Source organism: Rattus norvegicus, chromosome 19, assembly GCF_021556685.1.
Source record: "Rattus norvegicus strain SHRSP/BbbUtx chromosome 19, alternate assembly SHRSP_T2T, whole genome shotgun sequence".
Taxonomy (NCBI): Eukaryota; Metazoa; Chordata; class Mammalia; order Rodentia; family Muridae; genus Rattus; species Rattus norvegicus.
In genome coordinates, this window is record NC_141552.1 from 35631981 (window position 1) to 35647616 (window position 15636).

The 15636-nt window shown below is 42.7% G+C and overlaps 1 protein-coding gene across 9 annotated transcripts in view; it reads right to left on the reverse strand.

Annotated features, from left to right (window-relative positions):
- The window catches only part of Phkb (phosphorylase kinase regulatory subunit beta), a 195669-nt gene that overhangs the window by 100647 nt on the left and 79386 nt on the right, over positions 1 to 15636 (reverse strand). For all 9 annotated transcript variants that reach the window (XM_087594802.1, XM_087594801.1, XM_087594800.1 and 6 more), the window contains 3 exon segments: positions 9721 to 9784; positions 2776 to 2871; positions 1532 to 1729 (listed from right to left, as the gene is read on the reverse strand). In XM_087594802.1, coding sequence (XP_087450928.1) covers positions 1532 to 1729; positions 2776 to 2871; positions 9721 to 9784 — 358 coding nt within the window.

A 15636-nucleotide genomic window follows, 5' to 3' on the forward strand; every position in this document is an offset into this window, starting at 1 on the left:
GAGGGGAAAATGTGGCCACCAGAAACAGAACACTCCAAAAAGAGAACATAGTTAATAGATACAGACACCAAGAGATTCAATAAAATATAGTGAGCAAAGCATCCACTCTAACTCAGCCACTGAAACTGCCTGAAACCAGCCCAGAGCCTGCAGGAGGTGAATAAGGTGTTCCCTGTCAGTGCTGCTATTTTGAAAGCCTGTGAGAACTTTTTGAAGTGAGGCTGGGCTGGCAGCTGACAGAGCAAGGCACTCAAGGTCGGCTATGGCTTCCAGCTGACTGCCCACAAGATACACAGTTCATGCTGTGAGAGATGTCAGCCCCCCATAAAGACACTCTCCCTGCCTTGGTGGACTGCATCCCTGGGCTACGAGCCAGACACGAAAAGTAAGCACTACGCTCAGTTTACACACAAACACAGACATGCTGTTCAGGGTCACGGCTGCAGACAGAAGACAGGCGCTGAACAGGACCAAAGAGTGAGGAGGGTTTTATTAGCTCTTTAGTAATGGGCACTAATGTGTTTATGACAAAGGGAAAAAATAGGTTGGGGGAAGCAAAAGGGAGGCAGGGAGGGTAGAAGAACAGAGACTCGTGTCCTATCAGAGAAGCAAATGCTTAGTGGGATTCCCAAAAGAATGAGTAAAAACAGAGGATCTACATACACACAGAGATATATATGTGCATATTTACATCCTTAGATTTCTCCATGCGGAATACCTCGAGAAAGAGAGGCAGCATGTTCCATGAGCTAAGACACTGGGGTAAGTATCACTAAAAGGGAAAGGTGCAGTGGAGGCCATCACACAGAAACGAAAGGTTCCTAGCAGGAACAGAGCTGAGAAGCTATGTCCAAGGTTGTTTGTAAGGGAAGTTCCCACAGGATCACACAGCAGAAATGACAAGAAGGGAGAACAGTGACAGTCACTGACCGACAAGGGCATACAAGAGTTTAGATGGCATGAGTTCAGTCTGTGGCTTTCTCTAGCATTCCTCGGCAGGTGAAGGAGTGGGGGAAGGACCACCAGGTATTTTTGCTTTGTGGTAGAGTCTCCCTGTTACAGCTCTAGCTGGCCTGGAACTCACTATAGACCAGGTTGACTTCAAACTCACAGAGTTCGGCGTGTCTCTGCCCCGGCGCCTAAGTGCTGACCTTAAATGCAGGAACCACTACCTCCAGCTCAGGATATTGGTTTTCATGGAGTCATTTGCTTAAAACCATAAACACATACGACAAATAGAAACAGAGCAATGTCAGAGAAACAGGCAAAAGGCTAAAAATGCTAAAAATACTGTTTAACCAATAAATCTACGTGGCAACTGTGGTAAGAAGAGTTAATACTTATTGATCAGTTACTGTCTATCAAGCACAGTCCTAAACATTGATACATAATAGCAGTCAATCTCCAGAAAAAGCTTATGGTACAGGAACTATATTAACGCGGGCACGTGGGGCAGGATGTGAAGTCAGGTCAGCCTCCTCTCCTGGGCCAACGCCTGCACGTGCTCTCTGCGCAGATGGACGCTCAGTACCTTAATCTCCGCTGGTTTGTAGTAGCGTCTGTTGGGGTCTTCCAGGGGCGTTCTGTACCCATCTCGCAAGAAACGCTTAAATCCATATTTCCCTTTTAATTTTCTTATCACTTTATCGAGTGTCTGGCTGAACAGAGCTTCATCGTCCAGGGCAAAGGCGGGGTAGGTGATGCACGGGAGCAGGGCAGCATCTGTGTTCTGGGATCGTCATAACAACAAGACTGAATGTCTGCAGTGACACAACCACCACAGCCCAAACAGTTCATGTCACATTAGAGACAGGAAGCTTATCAGCAGACAAGGATCACAAGACAGATGGTCCTACGGTGTGGTGTGTAAACTTGATAAAACAGGCAACGCTTTACTCATTAAAATTAATGGAATTTTCAAACTTTAATATCAGGCTAGAACTTAAAATTATAGCTAAACAGAATGTAAAAAATTAATACTTGCTGCCACGACTTAGTTAACAGAGCAATTTGCCCACAATAATGAAAAGGAGAAAACAAAAGGCCCCATAGCTAACTGAGTAATTAGTACCCATTGGAATTTGTATTGTAGAAGCAATTAGAATTTATACTATAGAAATCTGTTTATTGATTGGAAACAAGCTTGTTCATAGAAAAACACTATTCTAGTTCTTAAAACAAAAAGTCATGTTCACTAAAATACGTGGAAACCTATGTCAGGATATGGCCAAACATTTAAGTAGTAGACCAAATGGATGGAACATCACTTAAGACAAACAGAGAATGCTTTCCCATTGGTTTGCAGTTACCACAATCTGGGATTACTCATGCAGAAGAGCTAAGCATTCTATTTGGGGGAGTTTCTGGAGGATAAAACCATAAACAGTTCCTGGGAAAAGTGCAGTGAGGAATAGTAAATCTACAGAAGGAAATCAGACAAAGTAAAGGAGTCAGGTGTGCTCCACTTCTGTGCCAAGAGGAAATGGATTTTTCTAAGCACTCATTTTAAAAACAGTATTCCCTTTGTTTAGGCTACTTTCGCTAATTTCTCCAAAAGAGAAATAATATCTATTTTTCTGTTGTCTGACAAAAGGCTTAAAGGACTGGACAGCTTTGCCTACGGCTGTTTACTTCCTGCTTCAACCTCAGAGGCTAGAGGACAAAGACACGTCTATATCACGTCTTCATATTCTGCAAGAACTCCACACTGCAGTGTGCTGTCTGGAAGAGTGGGTCACTGAGAAACTGTTTCAGGTTGCTGGAACATCATCTCACATGAGAGCGTGATTCTCTGGGTAACAGTGAACACAACGTCTGCCTGTTGCGGTTGTGAGCATCGAGATCCACGAATATAACTGACCAAGAACAGCCCTGGAAACAGGAAGAGAAACACGTTTCAGAGAATTTTAAACCATGTGGCACTCTTTCTGTGAGACAGGGCAATCCACAAACTCTACCACTGAACGCAATGTGTAAGAGATTAATTTTTTTATATATTTTTAAAGATTTATTTGTTTACTATATATAAGTACACTCTAGCTGTCTTCAGACACACCAGAAATGGGCATCAGGTTCCATTACAGATGGTTGTGAGCCACCATGTGGTTGCTGGGATTTGAACTCAGGACCTCTGGAAAAGCAGTCAATGCTCTTGACCACTGAGCCATCTCTCCAGCCCAAGAGATTATTAAAGATCTTAATTTTCACTATTTATTTTATACATAAATGGATTCATGTTTGTGCACCACACGCATACCTGGTGTTCATAGAGGCCAGAAGAGGCCATCCAATTCCCTGGAACTGGAGGTAGAGACAGTTGAGGACCTCTATGGCTGCTGAGAACTGGACTTGAGTTCCCTGGAAGAGCAGCCAGTGCTCTTGAGCGCTGAGCCCTCTCCAAGCACCTTACTTTCCTTTCTTTATGCTCTCAGTATTTCCTGAATTTCTTGAGACAATCTTATAATCATTAGATAATATTTTTATATTTTCCTCTTTTCTTATAAAATCATGTTTTGATTTTATTAGATGTCTAATAAATTACATCCATTTTAATGAAGAAATAGTTTAGCTGTATAAGATAAAGCAAGAAAAACAGTATCAACCAACCAGACCCCCCAGAGCTCCCAGGGTCTAAACCACCAATCAAAGAGAACACGTGGATGGACCTATGGCTCCAGCCACATATGAAGCAGAGGATGGCCTTGTTGGGCATCAATGGGAGGAGAGGCCCTCGGCCCTGGGAAGGCTCGATGCCCTAGTATAGAGAAATGCCAGGGCTGGGAGGCAGGAGTGCGTGGGTGGGTGGGGGAGCACCTTCACAGAAGCAGGGGGAGGGAGAATGGGATGGGGGCTTCAGAGGGGAAACCAGGAAAGGGGATAACATTTAAAATGTAAATAAATAAAATATCCAATAAAGGAGAAAAGATTTTGATTCATAAACCTTGAGTTGTAAACCCTTCTAAATAATTTTAATTACATGATAAAACTAAACAAATTTAGGTGGCCATCTAGAATTGGGTTGAATAATTATCTAGAATAATTCTTCATTAATATTACCTAGTAAAACAGAACGATTCCTCATTCAAAACACCATCCTTAACAAATCTTTTTTTTTTCTTTTTCTTTTTTTCTGAGCTGGGGACCGAACCCAGGGCCTTGTGCTTGCTAGGCAAGCGCTCTACCACTGAGCTAAATCCCCAACCCCAACAAATCTTGAGCAAGTAACTTGGTAACAGGGAATGAGTGAGGCTCTCTCGGAAGCTATCCTGGTGTGAAACAGAGAATTCTGGGATCCCTACATTAGAGTATCTCTCCCATCAGAGTACAACATACTTCGCTGTGAGGAAAGACAAGAATGAATTTGAACACTGCTCTGGAACACATTGCTGACCCAGATGTGAGGTGTGTAGCAATGTCCGAGAGCCTCACGGCTGGCTCAGATGGACAGTGGCACTAAGTCCAGGGCAGCTGGGAAGGAGAAGATGAAAGTCAGAGCCCGGACTCTGGTGGAAGCAGCAGCAAGCAGACTGTTAGAAAAAAGTGGCAGGAAAGTAAGTGGGTCAGGAGCCTGTGAATACACAAGGGGACAAGAGCTATAATATATCTGTAGGCCAATAACTGTCTGAATTTGCACCTTCAAAATATATAATACATAAAAAGATAATTTGTAACTAAAAAGGCAAATTTGGCAACTCTCTACATCATGTGATGAAAAATAGTAAAACTACTATTTTCTAGCCAGAAATAAATAACTTAGTTACTTAAACTCCTCAAGCATTTGTTGAGCTGCCAGCCTTTAAGATGTATGCCTAACAGAAAATGATTCCTTCTTTTTTTTTTTTAAATTCATCTTTATTAACTTGAGTATTTCTTATTTATATTTCGATTGTTATTCCCCTTCCTGGTTTCCGGGCCAACATCCTCCTAACCCCTTCCCCCCTTCTCCATGGGTGTTCCCCTCCCCATCCTCCCCCCATTACCGCCCTCCCCTCAACAATCACGTTCACTGGGGGTTCAGTCTTGGCAGGACGAAGGGCTTCCCCTTCCACTGGTGATCTTACTAGGATATTCATTGCTATCTATGAGGTTGGAGCCCAGGGTCAGTCCATGTATAGTCTTTAGGTAGTGGCTTAGTCCCTGGAAGCTCTGGTTGGTTGGCATTGCTGTACATATGGGGTCTCGAGCCCCTTCAAGCTCTTCCAGTCCCTTCTCTGATTCCTTCAATGGGGGTCCCGTTCTCAGTTCAGTGGTTTGCTGCTGGCATTCGCCTCAGTATTTGCTGTATTCTGGCTGTGTCTCTCAGGAGAGATCTACATCCAGTTCCTGTCGGCCTGCACTTCTTTGCTTCATCCATCTTATCTAGTTTGGTGGCTGTATATGTATGGGCCACATGTGAGGCAGGCTCTGAATAGGTGTTCCTTCTGCCTCTGTTCTAAACTTTGCCTCCCTATTTCCTCCCAAGGGTATTCTTGTTCCCCTTTTAAAGAAGGAGTGAAGCATTCGCATTTTGGTCATCCTTCTTGAGTTTCATGTGAGAAAATAACTTCTTAAGGTGACTTCCTCCTATCCCTGAGGTAGAACACTTTCCTCTGTATAAAAACATATGCTATGCTATGGTCATTATAACTCAGGCTTCCAGAGGGGAAAAAACAAAAACTCAAAGCCATACAAGGACACAAACAGCCATTGCCCATTAAGAAGCAAGTCTGTAATATCACTGAGGAAGGCCCGCACAGAATTAACACCTGCTTGAAATCTTTTTGGAACCTGCTTGAATGCACTTTTCAGCCTGCAGATTTCAAAGGACGGCAGCTGTCTGCTCTGTTCTGATCACTTTGCAGAACACAAGCAGTGTGTCATCACCAATTACAGACTCTGACCTCACTGAGTTTGTCAGTCCCTTGCCTTCCTCATTAAAGGTAAAGAAAGGAAAGGTGTTATAGGAATTACTTGAGAGAGCCTAACTTTGGCTGTTTGATATTTATTGTATAATTGTTTTATATATGTATGTATGTATGTGCCTCACGTGGGTGCCTGGTACCCATGGAACCCAGAATAGGACGTCCAATCTCTTTTGACTGGAGTAGTAGATGGCTGGGAGCTGCCATGTGGGTGCTGGGAACCCAGGACCTCTGGAAGGGCTCTTACCCAGCAGCCAGCTTTCCATCCCCACATTGATTTTTATCTTCCACTCTAAAACCACACCCCTGTATAATATGCTGACTATACCCAGAGCCACCTTACAGCTAAGAGCTCAAACTGTCCCGCCCAACTTAGTATCTGTCATTGCTTGTTCTAATGGATGCACAAAATGACTCTCCTTGACCTTCACCATAAGGACAGGAGTTTTACTAGTACAGAAGGGCTGTCCTCTCCCCTTTAGTCTCATGACCAGAACAAATACTTCTGACACAGTCTCAAAGGCCAAAGGAATATCTTTGACCCTTATATACTGCTAATTTCAACAGTCTGTATCAGCGAGATGAGGCCGGGCGGGGCCAGTGTCAGCACGTGTGTTGGTACACATGTCACTGATGCTATTATTATCTCATGGGCATCCTCCATGCCTCTGGAGAGTGGGTAGACACTGCACAGTGTCTTCTGACCTTCTGAATGCCACTGGGAGCTCTCACATGCTATGAACAGCTTTGACAGATGTTCTTAGAAAGGTGGTTCCCCTGGCCAGTCCTGGGCTAGTTGAATTTGGAGAGAAACAAGTGCTTCTTCTAAAGATGGCAGATTAGAAGCTACATCAGTCATCAAGCCATCAAGGAAAAGAATGGGGTAAAGTTGGATAGACTCATTCCTGGGAGAGAAACAGTTGAAGAGAAGCAGAACATAAAAAACAATGAAAAGGATAGCAGAAAGGTATGAAAAGTGAACAAACCCAGGGGAGATCTATGAGGACTCCTAGACAGAAGCTCACAGGGTCACCAGCTGGTGCTCCCCTGCCACGCACACCAGAACAGCAAAAGCAGGAGGTGCAGGAGCTGCTAGGGAGGAGCGGCCTCCTCTTGAACACGTGGTGAACTGAAAAGAGGCTGACCTGGATACACTGAAGGTGGAGTGATGGGCAGGGCAGGGCTAGCCACAGAAACTGTGACAGAAGTGTACAGTAGAACCCAAAGCTGTGATTCTCCAGGAAAACGTGACTAGTCAGAGGACTGTAGGAAGCATTAGTGCAGCCTTGTTTTGACTGAGCACAGCATGCAAATAAGACATTTGTGAGGAACCCTGTACAAAAGTTAGAGTATTCCTGACAAGATGTGTGGGAAATAACCACAAACCAAACAAAACCCAACCAAGATGGAGACAGGTGGGACTACCCAATGATCCGTAACGGCTGAGGGAAACAGGCACTCAGGTGCCTTCCACCATCCCTGGGCCTGTGCTCCAGAAGGCTAGCACAGACATGTGTACAGGACAGTAAATTGAGGAATTCTTACACAGTGGAATCCCACCCAGATGTCTCACCCAGGAGAGCACAACAATCAGTGTGCCTAAATTTATGATATTGGACTCCTCCATTTACCATGCAACTGCTAAAAAAACAACCCTGAGTAAGAGATCACACTGCCCTAACCAGTAAGAAATATTGTTGATATTGTTGACCTGGTAGTGTGTCTGTTTGCCTGTCTGTCTGTCTGTCTGTATCTCTCTCTCTCTCTCTCTCTCTCTCTCTCTCTCTCTCTCTCTCTCTCTCTCTCCCTCTGTCTGTCTGTCTCTCTCTCCCTCCCTCCCTCCCTCCCTTCCTTTCTTTTTCTTTCTTTTTTACTTTTCCATGTACACTTTGGTATATCAACTGGTTGGTTGGTTGGCTGGCTATTGTAGGTTGTGTCTCATATGAATTGGCATTTGTGAATATCCTTTTTCCATAGCTATTCCTATTACTACTATGTGGCTAAAGGAAAAAACAAATTTCTTTCATTTCTACCTGAACTAATAAATCAATTGCCCATTTAGTAATATTTAGAAAACAGTTATGTTAAAAACAGCTATGTTGCTGGCTGCACTTCAGAATTTCTGAGCATTAAACTCTAAGGGTTCTAAACAGCATCCTTTATACTGGGTCAGGAAGGCACTCAAGTGCCATGAATGATGGAGTTCAGAATTCCTGAATCTAATGAACATGTAAGATTGAAAGGCATGCTAAGAAATAATATTGGCAGAACATTTATACCTAAGATTCAAATGCCTGGTTGGGCAGTCAGATTGCAGAAAAGTAAAGTGTGGACAACCAGCAGGGACAGCAGCCATGGTGGACGGTGAGTGTGCTCTATGGAGTGTGCCTGGAGAGAAGGCTTAGGTGTTAAGCAGCAACCATGGCTTCAGGTACTTCAAGGAGGTAACAGCATGACAAAAGCCAAGCCAATCACTACCAGAGCCACAGCAGACCTGGATGGTCAGCCCCACACAGCTTTCTCCTTTGCAGTCTAGCTAGATCTAACCTTTCCAAACTGTTGCTATATTAAACCTAGGAAGACCTAACTGTTCCCAACGGCTGCAGTATTAAACCTTCTGCTTTAATCCAAGATGCCTGGCAGTCTTCTTGAGGAAAGCTAGAAGACTTACAATCACCCCAATTTGTTAGCTTCCTTATTGGGCCTCCTTTGTTGTGTTCTTACATTCTGGCAGAGCCTACTGTCCCTGCACCATACCTCTGTGACTAAGTACACTAGTAACCAGCTGTCAACACAATCACATACAATGTCACATTGCTCTGCCATTTCGAGAACCTTCAAACTTTCCTGAAGAAAACAAGTCCAGTGCTTGGCCCAGAATACTGAGCTTTCTCTTACTCATTCTCTCAACAACTGAATCCACTGTCAGCTGCTAGACTCTCTGTAAAAAGTGCTTAATGATCTCATGAAAATCTAAGATGATTTTTCTGGGCTCCAATTTATCTAGGGGAGTGGGGAGGGAGGAAGAGAGAAGGAGAGAGAGAGAGAGAGAGAGAGAGAGAGAGAGAGAGAGAGAGAGAACAAACTTTACTAGGCCCACAACTTCCCATCCTTACTATAGACATTACAAAACTTCTCTCTCTGCATGGAATGAATAAACTGAAAGCAGCATGAACCCTGACATGGAACTGTATGGTGCACAATGCCAGGAACACATCAAAAATGTGAAACTCCTCAGAAACGGCTTGGAGAGTAGAGAGTTTACCCAACAACTGTGATGTTGAGAGCTTTTGGTGGCACTCTTAGGAATTTGGCATTTGTCCCTGGGCTCGGACACAGACGTAGGCTCAGATAAGAATGTCAGGAACAGTGACCACGGGGCTTTGTTTACTGCTTTACTTAATCACTATCTGATGTGCTCTTGTTTATTACTTCACTTGATGACTTTGTCTTTGATCTAAGAACTGACCGTGGTTTTTGGATGTACTTAGAATGATATAAAAGCAGACTAGGGAAGAATAAAGCTGCTTCAGCCTCGGTACGGGCTGGAGTCCTGTTATAATTTTGGCTAGCTGTTACTCTTTTTCAACCCTCACTCCCTTGCTTGAGACCCTGCTGACTGATGGAGCTGGCTTGGTCACCTATCAGGACCCCGCCACCAAACGAAAGGTGAACTTCAGGGTTAATCATTTGCAAGCAAAGTGACTCAAGCATGGGCTGCAACAAACAGTTCAGGTGTCACAGGCTTTAAGGAAAGTACTTTCATAACAATAATAAAATTACTTAGATATGCAAATAATTAGCTGATTCTTTTAATTACCTGGTTTCCAAAGAGGTTAAATCCATTAATCGCTTCTAAGGCTGCTTTTGCCAAACCAACAGAGCTAGAGAGAACGGAAGACATTAGTAATGATGTCCAATGGGCAAATTTCTTTCTTTCTTTCTTTTTTTTTCTTTTCTCTTTTTCAGAGCTGGGGACCGGGCAAATTTCTTAATGAACATTGATATCGATCTACACAGGAGAAAGGCAACACCCCGCATTCCATTATTTTACTTTCATACTAATCACCCACAAAACTATTTCTAGGTTCACCTTGGCCTGGATTCTACCAGTGACTGGAGCAGTTTTATTTCTGTTCATGAACTCAAGAAAGAACAAGCTTGGGGGTGAGCCCTATGCAGTTACTGCCTGCTTGGGCATCATTACTTAGATCAATGAAACAGGCTTTTCTGGTGTCAATTTGGAGCCTTAAAGAAGACTGTGTGTCATGTACTTGGTACGGAATGTAATTTCGTGTAGCCACTCAATTCTGGTCTTCCTAGGATCCAATAAAATTGGCATTACTCTATGCTCACAGCACTCCTGATCACCACATCTCTCAATGCGGGTTACGTTCTCTGTAATAAGATGACTGTTATTTCTGTCAGTGTCCCACTCTTTGGCCTCTTAGATGCCAAATAGAACAGTGCTGAAAATGACTTATTTCAGTAAAAATGCAACGTTCTGCACAAGTGCTCCGAGCAGAGTGACCTTTTGTCTTGGGTAAACCATGCTTGTTTCTGCTCTAACTGAAGCTCTCCCATCCAGCTTGTTTCACTCACTGCACATCAGTACTTTTTACTCATTCCGACTGCGCACATCGCTCATGTATATCACTGAAACTCAACAAACTGTCATCATGTCAGTCTGTCTCTAGTGCAGTCAAAGCAGCACTAGGAACATGGTAAGAATTCCAGTTCTCACTCTTCTCTGGGAGGAGGACCCAATAAACAAGTGTGCATGAACGCTAAATTTCAGAACAATGGACGGGATGTGTAGCTCTGTTGTAGGATCCGTCCTCAGGGTATAGCATGACAGTTATTGTCTTAACCACAGCAGGTTCGAGGTGGGTCCTGATACTCCCTCAGAAAAGGAGGGATGAGGAGGGCCATTGTACCCTCATTTGAAATTCCAGCTACTCTCCCAGATCTTGTTCTAATCGACTGCATATGGTTTGTGGAGGTGCTCAAGTATGAGGTGAGATGCTTCTGACCACGAATAATGCCCTGGATGCCGTGAGGACCCATCAGAAACTGAACAAATGAAGGAATGAATCAGAACCACCACACGAAGCTATTAATTACTGCCTCACAAACACTTTTAGAGGTTCATACAAACTGTTCTCAGTAATTTACCATAGGATAGTAAGGTAAGACACTTTAAAATCTATGTGGCTGGGACAGTGAAATGGGGATGGTATTCCTTGTTTTCATTACATACAACTAAAAACCTCAGATGTTACATATGAAGCACATGTATTCAGGCCCACAAAGAAAAAGAGAAGGCAGACAGGCCATCATCTTCAGAACACTAGGAGCAATACTGTAGTGACCTCCGTCTGTCCTTCTTTGCCATACAGATTGACAGCTACTGAAAAGGCAAGCATCATGTGCCAAGGTAGCACTGACAAATGTCTGCTGCGTCTGTCCATCCGGAAGACCTGCCGAAAGCTCATGGCTGCCCATTCAGTACAGTAGCAATGCATACGGTATGGTGGCAGAGGCAAGGACAAGGTAGACAAGGGACTGTAGCCTAAAAAGCTATACTGTGACCCACACCACTTCCCAATTCCTACTTTCTCTCTCTCTCTCTCTCTCTCTCTCTCTCTCTCTCTCTCTCTCTCTCTCTCAGAAACACACACACACACACACTCTGTCTCTGTCTGTCTCTGTCTCTTTCTCTATCTGTCTCTCTCTCTCAAAATGGACTGCTCTCTCCAATTCTAAGGATCAGGAAATAGCAATCACTTAGACAATAGCCACTCAGATAAAACTGTGCTGGTTCCATCCACTCCAGTTCATGGTCAGTTTTAACATCCTCAGCTTCTGTGATGCCAAGGAAGTAAACAGAGAAAGCCAAGGCTGCTACTCTAGAAGGACACCGAGAGACACACCCCTCCCAGTCCACCTTGCTATCAACAGAGACTCTGGACTCTCATACCACCCTATAATTGAATTAAAGAAGTGACTGTTTCTTTCCTATTAAGATGGTGTCAGAGGTTACCTAGGAGGGAGTCATGATTTTTTGCCAATCACACAATCATAAACACAAGTCAAATGCAACACTGGTATTCTCTGGGGGAGGGGATATCAATGTAGGCAGCATAGGAAATGCATATCTCAGAGACAATGAATCCTCCATCATTGGTGTACGACCTTGACCGTGTTTACTCATGCAGCATGAGATTATGCATCTTCTGTCCCTTGCAAATTCTGTGTCAAAAGCACTGTTAAAAAGGTTTATGAGCATATTATGACATAAATGAAAATATAACTTAAAAAAGTTGAGTGGGCAGGGTTCAATGGCAGGAAGAACAGAAAGACTTACTAGAGAAAAAATACTCAGTAACCAATATTTCCCAATACTAACAGAAGAGAAAAATAGCTACAACAAAAACAACAACAAAAACGGAGCTTAAGAAATCTGTGAAAATAATGAGGCCAGCAAGTTGCCGCAGTGGGTAAAGGTGAGGCTACTCAAGCCGAGTAACCTGAGGTCGAGCCCCGGAACCCAGGGAAAGGGAGAAGGAGAGAACCAACTACACCGAGTGTCCCCTGCCTTCACGTGTCCTGTGGTGCATATGCACCTGTCCCTCCCCTCCATGCCAGTACAAATGACACACTTTACAAAACAAAGACATGCCACTGGCTTAATGCCATTAACAATGGGAGATGGCTTTTAGAATGATCTATACAATAAGGCAAAACACAAATATTTTATACTACTTATTGGGATGCGTGTGTGTGTGTGTGTGTGTGTGTGTGTGTGTGTGTGTGTGTTGCATGTGTGTGCGTGTGCTATTGCCTGAACCATCATGGTTCATGCGTGGAGGCAGAAGTCAACTTTCTGAGTTGTTTTCCTATGTGCCCTTATGTGGGTTCGGGGATCAAATTCAGATTGCCATGCTTTCAAGGCAAGCCTTTTTTTACCCACTGAAGTCATCACATTGGCCCAAAATATAAATCTTCTAAAAGTGCATGCTAAGACAGACCAAACCCTGATCATAAATGGAACCCTCGAAGGTGTAAAATAATTTAGGTCACAGCGTTTTCTGTGTCAAAAATGTAATAAAAGAGAAACCGGCAGCAGGAAAACAACCATACTTGTCTGTTTTCTCACAATACACACAGGCATGCCTTCCCTGTCACTTCAGGGGTCACAGGGGACTCCTCCAGTGACATAAGTAAGAAAATGGTGGACAGAGTTAATGTGGGACATGTCAAAATGTGTCTGGGGAAACTAAAGCAAAATTAGGAGAGAAACTTTATAGCATATATTTAGAAAAGAATAAAATCAATTATCTAAGCCTTCACCTTAATTAAGCCTTCACCAGAAAAAAAATTAAACAGAAGAACAGAAATCAATGAAATTCAAGGAAGGGGAGAACCCAGAAAATTTATAAAATAATAAGATGATTTTTTTAAAAAAGAATTATCACTAAATAAAAGTGACATGTGTGTGTGTGTGTAAACAAAAAGACATTGCCCTGTATCAAACTCACTATCAAATGGATACACATACATAAATTTGACAACTTAGAAACTCCCCAGTTCCCAGAAAAGCAAGAAAACACAAACTACCACTGTTTTCTCCATCAATAATAGGTTGGGAGAGGGACAATATGAAGGAGAAAGAAGAAATAAATAACATTAAGAATGTTTGAAATAGTCATAGGAAATTATTTAATGTTAACCTAAAATTACATGTAATGTGTGTGTGTGTGTGTGTGTGTGTGTGTGTGTGTGTGTATACATATATATATATATGTATATATGTGTGTGTGGTCACAGAAATCACTGTGTGCCACACATGTGTACATATGTACTGTGCACCACAGCGCTGTGTGGAGGGAGAACAACGTTTATTAGTGAGTTCTTTCTTTGTACTGTAGGCTCCAGAAATAGACCGGAGGCCATCAGGTGACATGGCTAGCACATTTAGTTGCTGGGCCATCCTGCTAGGCCAATGCCCATGCTGTCAAGCAAGTAATTATGGGAGCTCAATGTTTAGACAAGCAAATAAAGAAAAACAAAGTCTCTCAATCACAACCCAAGCTTCACACTTTATATCAAATTACCTGAAAGTGGACCATGAATGCAAACCTATGAAACTGTGTACGTGTGTGGTGGGGTGGAGGAAATCTTCAGTAGAGAATAGACAGTGAGCTATCAAACATGAATAAATCATAAAATAAAGAATGGCAGAACTGCACTTCACTGGAGTTAAAGATGTCGCCTTTAGAAATGCCTGTTAGTGTAGGAGAAACAGGGTGGAAAGAGGACTCAGCAGCACTGACTGCTCTTCCAGAACCTCTGGTTCCTAGAACACACACACGGCAACCCCAATAATCCGTAACTCCAGTTCCATGGGACCCAAAGCCTTGTGTGACCTCCACAGGCTCTCATATGCAGGTGGTGCACAAACACATACATACAAAATACAACATTATTAAAGGCTAGGATTTGGAGCTGTGAGTATGACTCCGTGCAGAGCACTTGCCTAATATGCATGAGGTGCTAGGTTCCATCCCAATTGCCTCGATAAATAAACAAATAAATAAGGGTTGGCATATAGACTATATACAAAAGACTCAAAAATCAGCAAATTTTTTTTAAAAATCCAACTAGAACATTGACAACAATATATAAATATTTTTACCAAAAAGGATATATAGACCACAAATAAACACATAAAGGATGTCAAAGCCAATGAACCCCCCCCAAAAAAATTAGGCATCGTTATAAGCCAGCCAGAGAAGCTAAAATAAAAATTATTGATGACACCAAGACAGAGACACACTACACCATTCCACTGGTGGAAATGCAAGTTCATATTGGCATTCTAGGAAAATTTGGAGTTTTCTGTACAAAACCCAACCATGTAACTATGATATGCATGCATTATATATAATGCATAAAGTAACTATGCAAACAATGCCCAGTACTATGCATTAAGCCCAGAAAAATTTCACTACACACAAAAACCTATATGAAACATTGCCTCCTCCTGTGATGCTTGTGTCTCAGGCCCCAGATCTAAGAACTGCCATGTAATCCTAGATCACAGTGCTGCACCTAGCTTCTTCTTAACCATCTATAGTAGCTCCTATTCAATAAAGTCCCTGGGCTACATGGAGTTTATTTCTGTACATGGTGTGAGGTAAGATCCAGATCTATAAGTTTAAATGTGGATATTCATTGGTCCCATGACTCCACACTGAAAAGACTTTGTAATGGGGTCACTGTACTATCAAAATAAACTGACCCCCATATGAATGGATTTGTTTCTGGACTGTTAATTCTATTGATCTCTATGTTTATTTGAATGGGCAAATCATAAATCTTAAATCACTGTGGCTTTGTAATTAGTCTTGTTTTAGTGTGGAGTAGGGGAGATATTTTATCTTTTTATTTTTTGACTTAGGGTCTAATTTGGCCCAAGCTGGCCTTAAATTGACTATGCAGCTATGAACTTGAACTTCTAATCATTCTGCCTTTGCCTCCACCTTCCAAATGCTGATTCTGTATCAGTGACCAGGCCTGCCTTTCTACTCAGTACTAAAATTGGAAACTGGGAATCTTCTAACTTTTCTTTGTTTCACAGTTGTTTTGCTTAGCATGGGTTTCAAATACGCAGGAGGCTAAGTCAGAAGCATAATTTAAGTCTAAAAGCTGGGACTTGTACAGCTCTATCAGT